At 30.9% G+C, this 15260-nt stretch overlaps 2 protein-coding genes across 2 annotated transcripts; both read left to right on the top strand.

The window, feature by feature from the left end:
* Window positions 1-2518: 2518 nt before the first annotated feature.
* Window positions 2519-3976, top strand: LOC108917393 (inhibitor of growth protein 1). The gene is made up of 4 exons (XM_018723953.1): window positions 2519-2740; window positions 2931-3140; window positions 3224-3475; window positions 3565-3976. The coding sequence occupies exons 1-4, from the start codon at window positions 2605-2607 to the stop codon at window positions 3888-3890; spliced, it is 924 nt and encodes a 307-aa protein (XP_018579469.1). The 5' UTR covers window positions 2519-2604; the 3' UTR covers window positions 3891-3976.
* Window positions 3977-4609: 633 nt separating this feature from the next.
* On the top strand, window positions 4610-9221 carry LOC108917464 (malate dehydrogenase, cytoplasmic). Its single transcript, XM_018724079.2, has 4 exons — window positions 4610-4978; window positions 5124-5651; window positions 6591-6750; window positions 8470-9221. Exons 1-4 carry the CDS (start codon window positions 4976-4978, stop codon window positions 8775-8777), a joined length of 999 nt encoding a protein of 332 aa, XP_018579595.1. The 5' UTR covers window positions 4610-4975; the 3' UTR covers window positions 8778-9221.
* Window positions 9222-15260: the final 6039 nt, after the last annotated feature.

Consider the following 15260-nt stretch of genomic DNA (forward strand, 5'->3'; position numbering starts at 1 on the left):
CGCGCCATTATTCTATGGCTAGAAATTGGCCTCAATGATTTGGGATCGAGGGGGATTATCCCTCTTTATCCTGCCTCATCTCGTGTAGGCCTGGACAGCCTTCGTAGGTGGGCCCCATCCGTCGTCTACCCCGACCGCAAATGCGGCCGGTGTAGGCGCTTTGTGGGACTGTAGGGCATCCAATACTAATTATGGATCTAAATATTCCTACTTTAGATTACTTGATATAGCCTGTGTAAATAGAAATATCGTCTTCAATTTTAAATGTTAGTTTATCTAACCTCAGAACTGGCATGCTGCTTCTTGTTAGCTTTATTATATTTTACAGCTCCACGCTCGCTGAAGTTTCGGGTATGTACCTATCTACTAGAAATCTCGATGTACTACGTGCATTTAAATGACGGTCTTCATAAATGTTTCTTTCCGTTCTACCTACATATATCGTAAAAATTCTCTTTATTCACACAAATCGTTTCATATTTTACATGCTGAAGGAAAACTGAACAGGCGAGAAGTTTTACATGTTTAATCTTTTCTAATAATCTGGATGAAAAAATAAAATAAAATGCAAAATACCATAGAATTATCAAGATGTTAAAGACAGACTACTGAAATACCTAGCTATTTCAATACAATAAAGATTAGAAGGCAAGCATATCTTATCAACAATTTTTTCTTTATAATTTAATTTTCAAAAAGTACAATAATGTATTGTATCTTTCATTCCCTCTCGACAAAGTTGATAGATATTTTTGTTCTTGGCGAAATATTTGCGAAAATGTAGTGAATTGTCTAGGGTTTTCAGAATATGTTAAAATGAGCTGATGATGCTGAATTTCTAAAAGGAGCCCAACAGATATTTGCATGTTATAATGAAGTTTCAAGATGAAAGTGTAGGAAGTACCTTGTGATTGTGTAGTTTGTCTACAGTAATTAAATGACTGTATTAATTGCAATCAATTCGTGAAATTTACAGTGAAGATAAGTGAAACATCGGGATATCCAATTTCTGCATAATAATCGATCATTTTATCAAACGTTTTATTTTTTAATATTTAGGTATTAAAAAAACGTATTGTTTCTCTACTGTCTTCATATTTTTATATTGGTGTTAAAAGTGATTTTCCCAGAGAACTGTTGTAAATTGTAAATCAAAAGTTGTTCTTGTTGAAATAAAAATATATATATCTATATATGCAAAAAAGGTTTATTTGTTTCTTATATGTATGTATAATATATAAAATCAGTTGATATAAAATATCAATATACTTAATAGACTTTCGCCGAACACATTTTTTAATTAGGAACTTAATTACAATTAAACCAAACTCATTTGTGTTCTGAAGGTAGGATGCGCGGTGGCAAAGTAGCGAAATGACGAACGACCTATATGGGTTAGGTTAGGTCTGTATATTTGCATTCCTGAACCTTTTCAGAAAAATTCAAATAAATCTACGTCATCGAATACCTCATAATTTTTTACATTACGTTTTATTTATTCGATAAAATATAACAATATTTTAATAAGTATGCAGTGGGTGATATTAGTTCATCAATTGTATTTTTACAGTTAATGTAGAATTTTATGTCTAGCAGCGCACATGTTATATAATAAATAAGGATTAAGATATAAAGAAAATTCCTTTGTGTAGCTTGTCACAGAGGGCAATAAAGCTCTCTAAGCTGTATTTTCTGCACAGCTTAAGCTGAAAAGTTGAATTGCATAGTGCTGCCTCGTTTTTATCATTACATATATGATTTTCTAGTAGGTACGCACTATTCTGTTCTATAAAAGCGATTTTCACGTGAAACGGGTAAAGTGTAAAAATACTAATTCGTGCCTATACCTAGTCCTCCTTTTAACAAAACCTCAATCTGTTATATAAGTATACTTTTTAGGGGCAGCACCCTTAATACATCTATCTATTTTTTAAATCACAAACAGACGGTAAGTATATATCAATATATTGGATTTAAGCATTATTTTTCTCCGGCAAGTCAAGAACTGAATGCAATTTTTTTTTTATTTGAAAGGATGAAGATATTTGCACTCTATGTTTAAAAGGTTGAGTGCAAAGTAATTTTATTTACCTGAGATCTCAACTAATCTCAATTATTCTGAGTGCTGATTATTGAACTAAGCGAGATTCACAAAACATGCGAGATTACTACATCTCAGATAAAAATAAAACAGGGCTATTATAGGTAATAAAATGTTGGTATGTACGAGTCGTAGATCAATGCATTAATTTCTCCTTCTGCCCCTTGTGCCAGGCAACTAACAATACATTCTTGCGGTTTCAATGTTTTTTGTATTTACGTCGCAAATTATTATTAAAATAAATGCATGGTTTTAATTTGTTTTTAATATGGAAGGATAATAACAATAATAAATTCTTTAATAGTAAATTTTGATACTTATAAAAATAATAGTATTGCCTCATTTAAATATCCCGCCATCCTAAATAAGGTAATTTAATTTTTTTATTTTACTGGTGGTACTTCTGCAAATAGAGATGTATGCCAAAGATGGCAGCGTATGTTTGAAATATGTGATACATTTTTTTGAAAAGTGGCTTAAAATTTTCAAATTTCTCTTAAAACATGCTGAACCAGGTCTCAGTTGAGGCTGTTTATTCAGCTACTTATGTGGAAAATTATTTGGACTTTGTGGAAAATTTCCCAGATGAGTTACAGAGGCTTATATCCAGAATGCGAGAACTGGATGTCTACTATTTAGGTAAATGATTGTTAGAAAATACATTTTACCATCGAATTCTTGAATAAGCTCTTTTTTTAAATAACTTACTCCTAAGCATTTCTTAAAAGTATAAATAATGACAAATAATTAAATATTACTAGGCTTTATCGCTATAATTGTAAATTTTTTTATAATGTGTAGCAATGTTAATGAAGTTATTTTTTTATAGCTCGAGTAAGAGAAGTTGCCTTACAAACTGAAAAATATAAGAGCATCGGAAATGATAACCCTACAAGAAAGGCGAGAAGCTTTAGCAGAATGCAGCAAGCATTAATTGCTGCTCAGGAATTAGGTGACGAAAAACTGAGTGTACTTCAAGATATTCTAGACAGAATTGAAGCCAAAAGTCGGCTGCTGGAAGACGATTTTAAAAATTTAGGTAAGTTCAAGAATAGTCGATTTACTCACTGGTTTTTTGACTATGTGCATGCTGTAGCTAAAATTTTAATTATGCTTCTATAGATTTTGGTAAAGAAGAGCTGACTCAGGCTGAAAATAAGGAACAACAGCCTCCAGCTAACAGTACACAAACAAACAACAATACTTCTTTGTCTAATAATGAGAGACCGTCAAAACGGCAGCGAAGAACAAGAAATGATGCTTTTTCCGGACTGGAAAACAATCACAATGATGCAGCCCCCGCTGAACATGTCCTGAGGAGTCAAGTGCCAAGTAGTACTTCAAGTGGTTCTGTACAAAAGAAATCGACAACAGGTAGGCTGTTTTTTATTTATAGTTAAGCACCTCAATTTTACGTAATAGCTGTTGAAAAAGTAAAATATAAGTTTCAATTTTTGTTCTAGGCAAGAAGAAGAAACGCAAATCACGCCAGGCGGCTCAAGCCCAGAAGGAGGAATCTCCTCCAAGAGAAGAGGAACCAGCCATTGACCCTGACGAGCCTACATATTGTCTGTGTGATCAAATTTCTTATGGAGAAATGATCATGTGCGACAATGACTTGTGTCCAATAGAGTGGTTCCATTTCTCTTGTGTAACTTTGACCACAAAGCCAAAAGGTAAATGGTACTGTCCGAAATGTAGAGGAGATAGGCCCAATGTCATGAAACCGAAGGCACAATTCTTGAGAGAACTCGAAAAGTACAATAAGGAGAAAGAGGAGAAGACATAATATTTTATTTTTATATTTTATCAAATTTTATAAAAAATCAAACTATTGTTTTAATATTATTTAATGTGGTTTAAAGTACTAATAAAATGTCTTGAATCATGTTGGTTTTACAAAGTGAAAATTTTTAAATATATGCAGCTTTTTAATTACTTAGTGGAACAGAAAATTCAGACGATGAAATATTTTCATAACATTCAAAAATACTAAATTCATGAAATAATTGCATTTTAATGCATAAAAAACTGATTCTTAATTTTGTTAAACATATTCGTACGCTCTCATTTTAAAAAATGTTTCAAAATTGTACATACTATCTTGTCAACTTCTAACTTTAACAAATTTTGTGAATTAAAAAAATAGAGGCTTCAGTTATATAACCGTAATTTTGAATACATTTAACTTTCTATTATAGTAAGAGCAATAAAATGTTTTCACTAATTTCCCAAGTTAACAATATGTCTTCCGTTTGTTTTTATAACACTTACTCGACATATCCTATTTCACATATTTTATGTTTAGGCTGATTTTGTGTTAAGATTTTTTGCAAATGATTTGAATAAAAATATTTTTACTCCATCCATACTCCAAATATAAGGACAGTATGAAAAATAAGAAAATACAAAGAACGAATAATTTCTATTTCATATAGTTGGCAACACTAATCAAAGTGACAGAATTGTCAACGACTGTCAAATCACGTTACGTCAATAGTCAAATCAAATGACTGTTACACCCGGCACACCCATAATGATTTTTACTTAATTATTCAATTTTATAGCATTTTTTATCACTAAACCCTTTCGAAATTCGCAGTTCAGTTGTATAGAACATCTCTATTTACTTTATATTTTTGTGCAATATTACTTACACAAGATAGAAATACTATTGGCACAATTGCTGATCGACAATTTTTAAATTAGGGTAAACAACTTCGTGGCTGGCTGGTGACTTTTGTAGTAAGTTCTAGGTCAAAGGACGTCCTGATTGACTTTAGTAATCATAATCATTTAAGTGTTTAAGTCGTCTTGTTTTTTAAAGTTGGAGCTTATTTCACATACTTAAACATTATTTTGTTATAATACAAAATGGTAAGTACCTTCCTTATTACATTAGGTCTTCTAATGAAGTTATTACATAATTTTGTATATATGGTATTTCGTATAAAACTATAGCTTTTCTTGTAACAGTTGTAACAGTAATCAAGCATATTTATGTTTTATGTTTTATTTTCAGTCTGAACCAATTCGAGTTGTTGTTACTGGGGCTGCTGGCCAGATTGCTTACTCTCTTTTGTACATGGTCGCAAAAGGGGATGTCTTTGGACCCAACCAACCTTTGATCCTTCACCTTCTGGATATCCCTCCGATGATGGGAGTTCTGGAAGGTGTTGTTATGGAATTGGCTGATTGTGCACTTCCCTTGCTACAAGCTGTGGTGCCTACTGCAGATCCTGCGGTCGCTTTCAAAGATGTTTCTTCCGCTTTCTTGGTGGGATCGATGCCAAGAAGGGAAGGAATGGAGAGAAAAGACCTCCTTTCTGCAAACGTTAAGATTTTTAAAGTTCAAGGGGAAGCTTTAGATAAATATGCTAAGAAAGACGTCAAAGTCCTAGTTGTAGGAAATCCGGCAAATACTAATGCTCTAGTGTGCTCGAGATATGCACCCTCTATTCCTAAGGAAAACTTTACCGCTATGACCAGATTGGACCAAAACAGGGCCCAAGCACAAATTGCTGCCAAAGTTGGCGTTCCAGTTGCACAAGTAAGTAGTAACAGTTTAATTAATTAATAATGATTTATTAATATGTAAAAATCTATTCTTATTAAATATTTATACTATATTTCATTTAGAATAATTGTATCTGAGATTCTTTGTTTGTTTGTGAACAAACACTTATCCTTAAGATGCTCTAACAAATAATAATTTCACATGACTTACTAGGTATACAGAATAAAATATTTTATGTGTAGCATATTCTAGTATCATCTCAAAAGGTTATCACATAATCTATTATTTTCGTGATGTAATAGAATAGAGATAGATACTGGGAGGTCTTATTAGAATATACAAATACAATCTAATTCTTACTAGATATTCTTAATGTACGTATTTTCCTGTCTGTGTTGAAAATTTGTTTTAATGCTAAAGTAAAGTAAATAATTTTCAAATCTGTTTAAATTATGTAGATCGTTCAGATTGAAATTGTTCCGCTCCTAAACTTCTTAAAGTTTTTAAATCTATATTTCTTGTTATTTGCACCAGACAACTTTTTATTACAAAGCAATTAAATAGTACTTTATTTTTTTTACTACTGAACGATATTGCTGTAACCTTGAAATAACAGTCATCGTAGATGAATATAAACTGAAATTACTCATTATATTGTTCTCTTGTCTAAGATTTTTTTCAAACCAAATTAATTGTTATTTTTTAATTTTTAATTGTTTATCGTGAATTAAATAATAAAAATAACGATATAATATTTTGCCGTTTTATGGATTATATTTCATATTTTTTAATAAAGACAAAATATAATTTTGGTTGTAACAATTAAAAAAAATGTAGTTCAGATTTTTTAAAGTGGTGTATCTTATAGTTAGAAATTTCTATGTATTATATAATTGTTTTGAATTTTAATTTATGTTCCTGCTTTGCGGTACATATTTTGTATTTTAGTTTTCATTTTGTAATTTTTGTCAGGTCAGCAATGTTATTATTTGGGGAAATCATTCTTCGACACAGTTCCCCGATGCAGCACATGCTGTTGTAGTAGTTGATGGAAAAGAGGTTAAAGCTTCAGAAGTAGTCAAGGATTCTGATTGGATTAGAAATACATTTGTACAGACTGTACAGAAGAGAGGTAAGTCTGGTATTTTGAAAAATTTAAAGATATGGGAACTAAAATAGGTGTAGTGGGTGTTTATAAAAAAGTGTCAATTTTTATTGTTTTTTAATGTATTCTTAAAGCAAAAATTTGCAGAACTACTATAAATATTAGTATTAGATTATAAATCACAAAAACGTTTTTAGTAAGTTGGATGCAGTGCTATTATTAGTAAAATGGTAAATAAATCTGGTAAAAATAGATGATTTTGGAGGTCACAGACCAAAATATGTTTTTCATTTTCAAGCATAGAAATTTTCATGTAAATAAAAAATAGAATAGGAAGTTAGTTACAAGTTCAAAAATATCACTTGTTATGTAATATGTTTTTTCCTGTTCTGCTATATGATTTATTAATTTGTATGCCAGAGCAAATTAATTTATGAGTGAAAGAACAAATCATAATTTTTCTTAAAAAAAAATAATTTGTACAGATTACATTGCATATTGAGTTTTTTTTAAGAACTGTTAAAAAAGTATTTCTGCTGACAATCATCCACCAATTCTTACACAAGCTGTTGCTAAGTCAGTGTCATAACTCCAAGAGGTTGTTTCTCATGTCATTATAGATCACAAAACCCTAATGTTTCTTAAAAATTTAATTAGGAATAGGATTTCCAGAATATCCACCATTAGCTGACACATTTATGTGCCGATACTTGATTTTTTTATTTTAATTAATTATACAGGGTGTTCTCAAAGTTGAGTAATTTATTTTAACAGGTGGTAGAACTCATAAAAAAAGTCGATTTAACAAAAATCATTTATATAAATGTGGTCAAATAAAGCTATTAACAATAATTTAAAAAAATTTAAATTTAAAAATTTTATATACAAACCTGATTTATTGTCATTTTCGACCACACCGCTGGAAGATTTGTTTACTAACATGGACAATTTCTCGATCTCTACAATTTCACGTGGAGGAAGTCTTCCAGTGTGACCTCGTTGTTTCTTTAAATACCGTGTGTTGCAGAGTCTTATAACTAAATTTACACACCTTTCCGGGTACAAGCGACATGCTACGGCTGCATTTTGTTGACACTTCCCGTAAGTTAATATTTTGTCCACTGGTTCATTGTTTTCATAAACATGTGTCATTTTTATTGCACAAAATACCCACAATTCAAAAATAATATCACGCACTACTGTACGAATTATTTAGTACTGTCACATCGAAAAGCGTACTCAAAACTGCCCAACTACAAAAAGAAGACATACCCAGTATCAAACAATGTATGTTTTTACAACGGAGTGGTCGAAAATTACAGTAAATCAGGTTTGTATTATATAATTTTTAAATTTCAATTTTTTTAAATAATTGTTAATAATTGCTTTATTTGACAACTTTTATATAAACGATTTTTGATAAATCGACTTTTTTTAATGAGTTCTACCAACTGTTAAAATAAATGACTCAACTTTGACAGCACCCTGTATTATTTGCACAAGTTTCATCAATTTGTGTTAAACATCTTCCAGAGATATTTAAATAAATGTGCTACATTTTTAAACTTAAACACTTAGGATTTTTTGTCCAAAATGTTCCAAGGAATAACCTCTTCAAATGATGACGTGGACTTAGAATTGAGTTCTTCATATTCACATTTTCCGTCTACAGCTTTTTTTTATTGTAATATTTTGAAAAATGTGCCCTCCCGCGTTGTGCTTTGATTAAGTTTTTCACCAATCCAGGTGCTGCTGTGATTGGGGCCAGAAAGATGTCATCTGCCATGTCCGCCGCCAAAGCCGCTTGCGACCACATGAAGGATTGGTTCAGTGGAACTGCCCCAGGCAAATTCGTTTCTATGGGCGTAATCAGCGACGGCTCTTACGGTGCACCGAAAGATGTAGTATTCTCCTTCCCAGTGTCCATCCAGAATGGAAAATGGCAGATCGCTCAAGGCTTACTCCTTGACGATTTCGCCAAGGAAATGTTGGCGACAACCGGCAAGGAACTAGTAGAGGAAAGGGCAGAGGCCACGGCCGTAGTTGAGGCATGACTATCTAGCAGGCTTTAAAATGTTGAACTAAAAATCAGAATTGTTAAAAAAAATTATTGTAGATTACAAAATCTTCATTGCCATGATTTTAAACGTAGCATTAGTTGCACATCTTTATTTAATATGGCTTTTAAGTATTTTATACAATGTTTACTTGCATTATCTGTTTTAATTGTGTAATTCCTGTTTATTGGTGTTTATTTCTTTGTTTTAGTTTGACCTTTTAAGGCATTTTTATCTAATCTAAATTAAGTAAGAGAAGTATTTTCAACTATAGCATTTATTGGTGTACTGGTATTTTTATTTTTATTATAATTTCAAAAACATTATGGCTTTAGATCCTTTAGATAAATTAGATTTATTAGATTTATATTTTGGTTATGGCAATGTTGAGCGTTGTTTTTGTTTGTCTGCTGTTTAGAAATAAACGAATTATTTTTGTTACTGTGTTTTTAATTCTCTTAGCACTTGGTTTGCTGTTGATGACGTGTTGGTTTGTGCAGGCCCGGTCTGGCTCTTCCAGGAGCCGTCGGGAAAGATCGAAATCGGGGCCTATTTGGTTTTTTCTGTTATTAGGGTGCATATCGACTCTCCCAAGGAAAACTGTCGTATCTCAAATTTGGTTATACTGAGATAATTGCATTTGAATAGTTGAGAAAATAATAATGTTCGTTATTTTTTTTATTATAAGAGCTAAATCCTTCTTTAGCAAAATACAGACCTAAAAGACCGTTTAATTTTTTACCATCAATTGGCAGCAAACCTTGATACAATTTTGGAAATTGATATTCTTCACGTTTGCGTGTGTTTTTTGTTTGTAAGTCTAGTTCTTTATGATTTTCTCCAAAATTATAGAAAAAAAAAACTTTATTGGGAGACTTTGGATCGCACTGGATTTCTCTGATTTTACTGATTTTTACAGCCTCTCCAGTAATATCTTTTTTCCAGTTTTGTTTCTTTACCATTAGTTTAAAAGTTACAAAATCTTCTTGAGACATTTCTTTTACTTTGTACTGTGGGGCAGTAACTTTGGCCATTTTTATTAGACTAATCCACTGATCAGGAGTGTATATAGCAGAGTGACGTTTTTTTGCAACTTTAATCACAGCATGCATGCTGTCATTTGCATTCTGCGTGTGGCCAATTTCAAGAAAACGGTGTGTTATTTCTAAATCCAAAGTCATTGATGCATAAGCAAACATCGCAAAAACAAAACGATTACGGTTTTGACCACCGCAATTGTCGAAATAAAGAATAACCTTTCGTATGCCATTTTCTTTAACACATTTTAAAAAGATCCATAAACAACTTCAAATTTCATCCGGTCCTCTCTTCGATATTTGCTCATGTCATACATAGCAATAGCCTTGATTGCTGCCAAAATCATAAATTGTAAAGTTGTATGTTGCGATTTTTCTTTTATAATAAAAATCGCTGACTTCTGACTTGGGCGTTACTAACACCTTCTGCAAATCAAAGCTTGCTGTTATTAGAGATTTATCATCTTTCGACAATTCTTTATCAATGTCTTTCAGATTTCGAACCGCAATTTTCTTTAAATTATGATTATTATAATCATCATTTTTTCTGTTCTCTTCTCGGGATCTGTAGTCTTATAGGCACTACACACGGAATTTTTTTGGCTTAAAGAAAGCTATATTAAATTTCGAATTCTCTCGTTTTTCCTCCAGGCCCACGGCTTATAGATAAAGGAGTTATTAGTTTAAACGGCTTGGAAGAATTTATTTCTGTACATTGTTTATAGGGGTATAGGTCAAAATAATAAAATTTGTGTTATTTTTTTTGACTTGGGAAAATCTCATTTCTACAAAAGATTCAATTTTAATTTTACATTCTTCTTTTTTTTTCAATTTACGGTGGCTATATCTCAAGAATTTACAAAAGATTTTCTTATACTTTTGGTGTCTCGTTAGTCGTTTGGGGGCCTATCTTCCAAAATAAGTCGGGTTTTGCCGACTTCCCGACCTGGCCAGACCGGGCCTGGGTTTGTGTTGAAGACTAGAACAACATAAAGGTAAGTAAGGTTTAGGTTGGTACGTACACACCTGTTAGAACAAACAAAAAATAATTGACCATAGAAAATGGAGTATTTTATATAAAATAATTATTAAGGTGGCCCAAAAAAAAACGATTTTTTTTTTCGTGTCTTGTGAAAATATGTTAATTTCTCATGTTTTAAAAGCCCTCAAAAAATCAGCTCAAAAAAATTTTTTTAGAGGTCTCAAGATTTTTAAAAATTTCCAAAATCGTCAAAAATTTAATTTTTTTTTTAGATTTTGTTCTCATTATCATTTTCTAGGTTGAAAAAAAATCTCGATGCTGAAAATTTCAAATCGATATTTTAATTTCTAAAGGTGGATCATAATTATTTTAATTTTCAAAGTAGTGTACCTATGTTTTCGAGCGACCTCTAAAAATAAATCTGGAGCTTGTTAGAAAAAGGGCCAATGTCCAAAAATTACATTTAACATGTTACATATTTGCAACACAAAAAGGCCAAATGTCAACAAGTATTATAAGCCTTAATTATTTAAATTTTAAATTGGCCTAAGTCCATCTTAGTTTAATAGAAAAAGGGCCAATGTATGGACTTTGGTCCTTGAAATACTTTTAAAACGTTTGACAAACGACCAATGTCCACTGCAATGGACATTGGCCCTTTTTCTACCAAGCTCCAGAAATATCAACGAACTAATAATTTTTTTTATTGAATTTGATGAACAGAAGAATATAAATAAATCACGAGACACTTAAATTTTAAAAAATTAAGAAATTATAAATATTTGATACAGTGCGGTAGTAAATTTTGCCTTGAGAAATTTTTTAAGTGTCGTGAATTATTCAATAAAAAAATTATTAGTTCGTTGATATTTACTTTTAGAGGTCGCTCGAAAACATTTTAGGTACACTAATTTTAAAATTAAGATAATTATGAGTGACCTTTATAAATTAAAATATCGATTTGAAATTTTCAGAATCGAGATTTTTTTCAACCCAGAAAATGATAAAATAATGAGAAAAAAAATTAAAAAAAAACAATTTATGACGATTTTGGAAATTTTTAAAAATATTGAACGATCTAAAAAAATTTTTTTTAGCTGATATTTTGAGGGGGCTCTTAAAACATGATATACTAATATATTTTCATAAGAGACAAAAAAAAATCGTTTATTTTGGGCCATCCTAGTACCCATGTTATATTCTAATTTAGATAACTGCAAAAAGAAGATACAAATTGGTTTAAAAATAATTGATATAACTGCGCATCATTTCAAAACAGAAACTAATTATTTGAAAAAAGCTAGATAAATTATTATTCGCGTCTTTTGATGTGAACCAATTTATCGACAAAAGGCCGAAAATATTCGTATTTGTCCAAATATTTGCCAAAAAGTCCGAAATTTTAATTCAAACATGGGTTAAGTTACCCAAACATAGAAACTTCGTACCTGAATAACGTACATACGTGTGACGCTGGAATTTGTGTTGATTTACATTTCAAATGTTTGCTAAAGAATACACATTTTTTATCCATATATGCATTAAGTGGTTTAAATATCAAATATTTGTACAAACAAGCCTGTTATAGAGGCGGGTCAAGTAAGCGATCTATAAGAATTAATTTTATAAATACTTATTCTTGAACATATTTAATTTACAAAATAAACATCCGGTTTTGGTTGGTTTTGATAAATCATTTGCCTTATTATAAGACACTGTAGAGATTTCTATAAATTAATTAAATTTTATTTTTAATCGCATGAAATGAAATCTTCACTTCATAATAAATAATTTTGCAACAAGTTATTAATTTTATCTTTTTAGATTAGTTTGTATGTCATAAATATTAATTTAAAATATTAATTTTGAATTGAGTAGTAAATTACGAAAATTTGACGGATTTGTTAGTATTTTTAATGAATGTACGAATATATTGACGTATCACAAGGGGCCGACATACAGCGGTCTTCTATATGAGATTAGAAGATTTATTTCGTCTCAAATTTTGTTCTTCAGGTAAGTTACTAATGATCCTGGCTTAGAGGTTTACTTCAGTTAACAAGGGCGTCGCCAGCCAATGGGCTAGAGGGGGCAAGATAAGAGAGAGAGGATGGGAGAAATATAAATTATAGGTAGAAATAGGTATAGTGAATTGATTTTTTTAGAAATATTTTTAATGAAACCTTTTTAATACAAAAAAAGACATAAAAATATTAATAACTAAAAAATAAAGAAATTCAACGAAAATTAGGTAAAACATAATCTCGGATTTTTTTAATAAATTTATTAATAAAATCTTCATGGTTGTCAAAAATAAGCTTTCTGTGTATACTCATCATTGCTAGGTCATTGATATGATTTTGTACCATAATATTTCTGTCAGATTTTTATTCTTTTTGTTAATTAAAAATTCCAGAGCTAAATTTTTAAAATATATTATAATATTACTTTTTAACATAAAATTTTTTATTTTTAAATTCTAGTTCTAATTTATTACAAATTGTTTTTTAAATAAATTAAGTAGTGGTATGTAAATTTTCTTAAGTTAAGAAAATTTTTGTACTTTTTTCGAATTTCTACGAATAACATCTGGCATACGTATGCATATATGTCGTGGTAAATATAGGTTTTAAAATCACAATACAGGTTCAATAAATGGTAAAATATTTATATATTTCTTGATTTTATAAATCGTCGTAACACTACGACGATTTGATGATTGTAGATAATTATTTATCTACTAGATGTTTTATCCTTCATCGTTAATTGGATTTAAAATTTATTTGTTCATTAAAAATTTTTAGATATTAATTTATCGAATATTTGTCCAGTTCTGAAATGTCCAAACGTGGTGAATCAGGATGATCTAGCAAATTATAGGTCTATTCATATTTTGCCTTTAATGTCATCATACAGTAGATAGTTGTAAACAAGAACATTATTATTTCAATAAAATACAATTTTTTCGAATATTTTTTATTTTAACACAGCATTTTAGTTAAGTATAATCCGTTCTGTAGGTATTTAACAGGATGGGAATAGTTAAACTAATTTAATTTATAACTCATATTCACGTCACACGTATTCATTCATTGTGACAGTTTAATCGCGTTTTAGGATAGAGATTATGATTATGTCATTCTTTAGAGGGAGTTGGAAATTTCGAATAGCCTAAATGTTCAGTGCAGTAAATTTATCATACCTATATTATTTTTAAAACTATTTATTTACCTGATTATAAAGGCTTTTTGTGTCGGTTATAAGGGGCGATAAAATTAGGAAAATGATTAAAAATAGTATATTTCTTTTTATACGGCCTTTACTTGAAGTCCCCTATGCCAACGTAGTTTCTAATTTGAGAAACACTACTAGTTGAACACCTTTTTAGGCATGATCACAAAAAGTCACATAAGTTATTTCCAGAGAATACAGTGGTTGTGGCACTTGCGGCATCGCAACTGTGTTATGTTTCGCCAAGAACGAGTTGTCTCCTGTGTTCTTGTCATTTTCTCCTAATTGCCTCACGTAAATTGTGCAGTACCTATTCCTTGTTAACTGTACGACTGGGCAATAAAAATTCGTGACGAACTATTCCATCGTAGTCGAAGAAAATGGTTTGAAGGACCATCACATTTGACCAGATCTCGTCTCAACTTCGATGTCTTCTTGACCTGAACACATTTGTACCATTGATAAATTGTCGCCAAAGGCCTTCTTTAATAACTAGAACGATTCACTGCCTTAATGAATTAATTCGGTTTTTAACACCAAATATCATACGAACTCTCTGATAGAAGATACAACAAGGACAATTTGAAAATTCCTGTTACTTTTTACTTAGCTACTCACACTTTTTATATTAATTATAACAGCACAGCCATTGAACATTGAACAAAAAAAGTTTATGCATAATACAGTGGCGGCTCGTCAGGTGACGCAAGTGACGCACCGCTTCACCAAAAATTTGCGCCTGGTTGTGCAATTTAAAATTATTTTTAATTTTATATAAATTTTGTAATTTAGGTATAATTCTATATTGAAAATGTATTGTTTTTGTTTGTTTAATACGCAGAAAGACAGAATAGTTACGCGGTAAACGCCTTCTAAAAAATCATTGCCTTCGTTGAGCGCGAACATCAATCTCGTACTATACGTATGTAGCATACGCAAGAGATGCAGATCAAAATGAGTCTGTATTCCGCTTCTCAACGAAGCGTTGTTTACGGCGGTTGTCTTGACAACGAGGCGGCCAACACGGGAGTAAACTACGGCGTGGGGGAACGAGTGACGTGGATATTGAAGACGAGGCGCCCAGTGCACGATTATAACAGTTCTTAGTCAATATTTGTTTTGTTTAATTATTGTAGAAATGTTTCCTATGTATGATCCAGTATGTATTTTATTGGAAACTCCATTTTCCATGTGGAAAATTGGGGCGTGTGGAATATGGAGGAATTTTAC

Source organism: Anoplophora glabripennis, unplaced genomic scaffold (assembly GCF_000390285.2).
Source record: "Anoplophora glabripennis isolate ALB-LARVAE unplaced genomic scaffold, Agla_2.0 scaffold4, whole genome shotgun sequence".
Lineage (NCBI taxonomy): Eukaryota > Metazoa > Arthropoda > Insecta > Coleoptera > Cerambycidae > Anoplophora > Anoplophora glabripennis.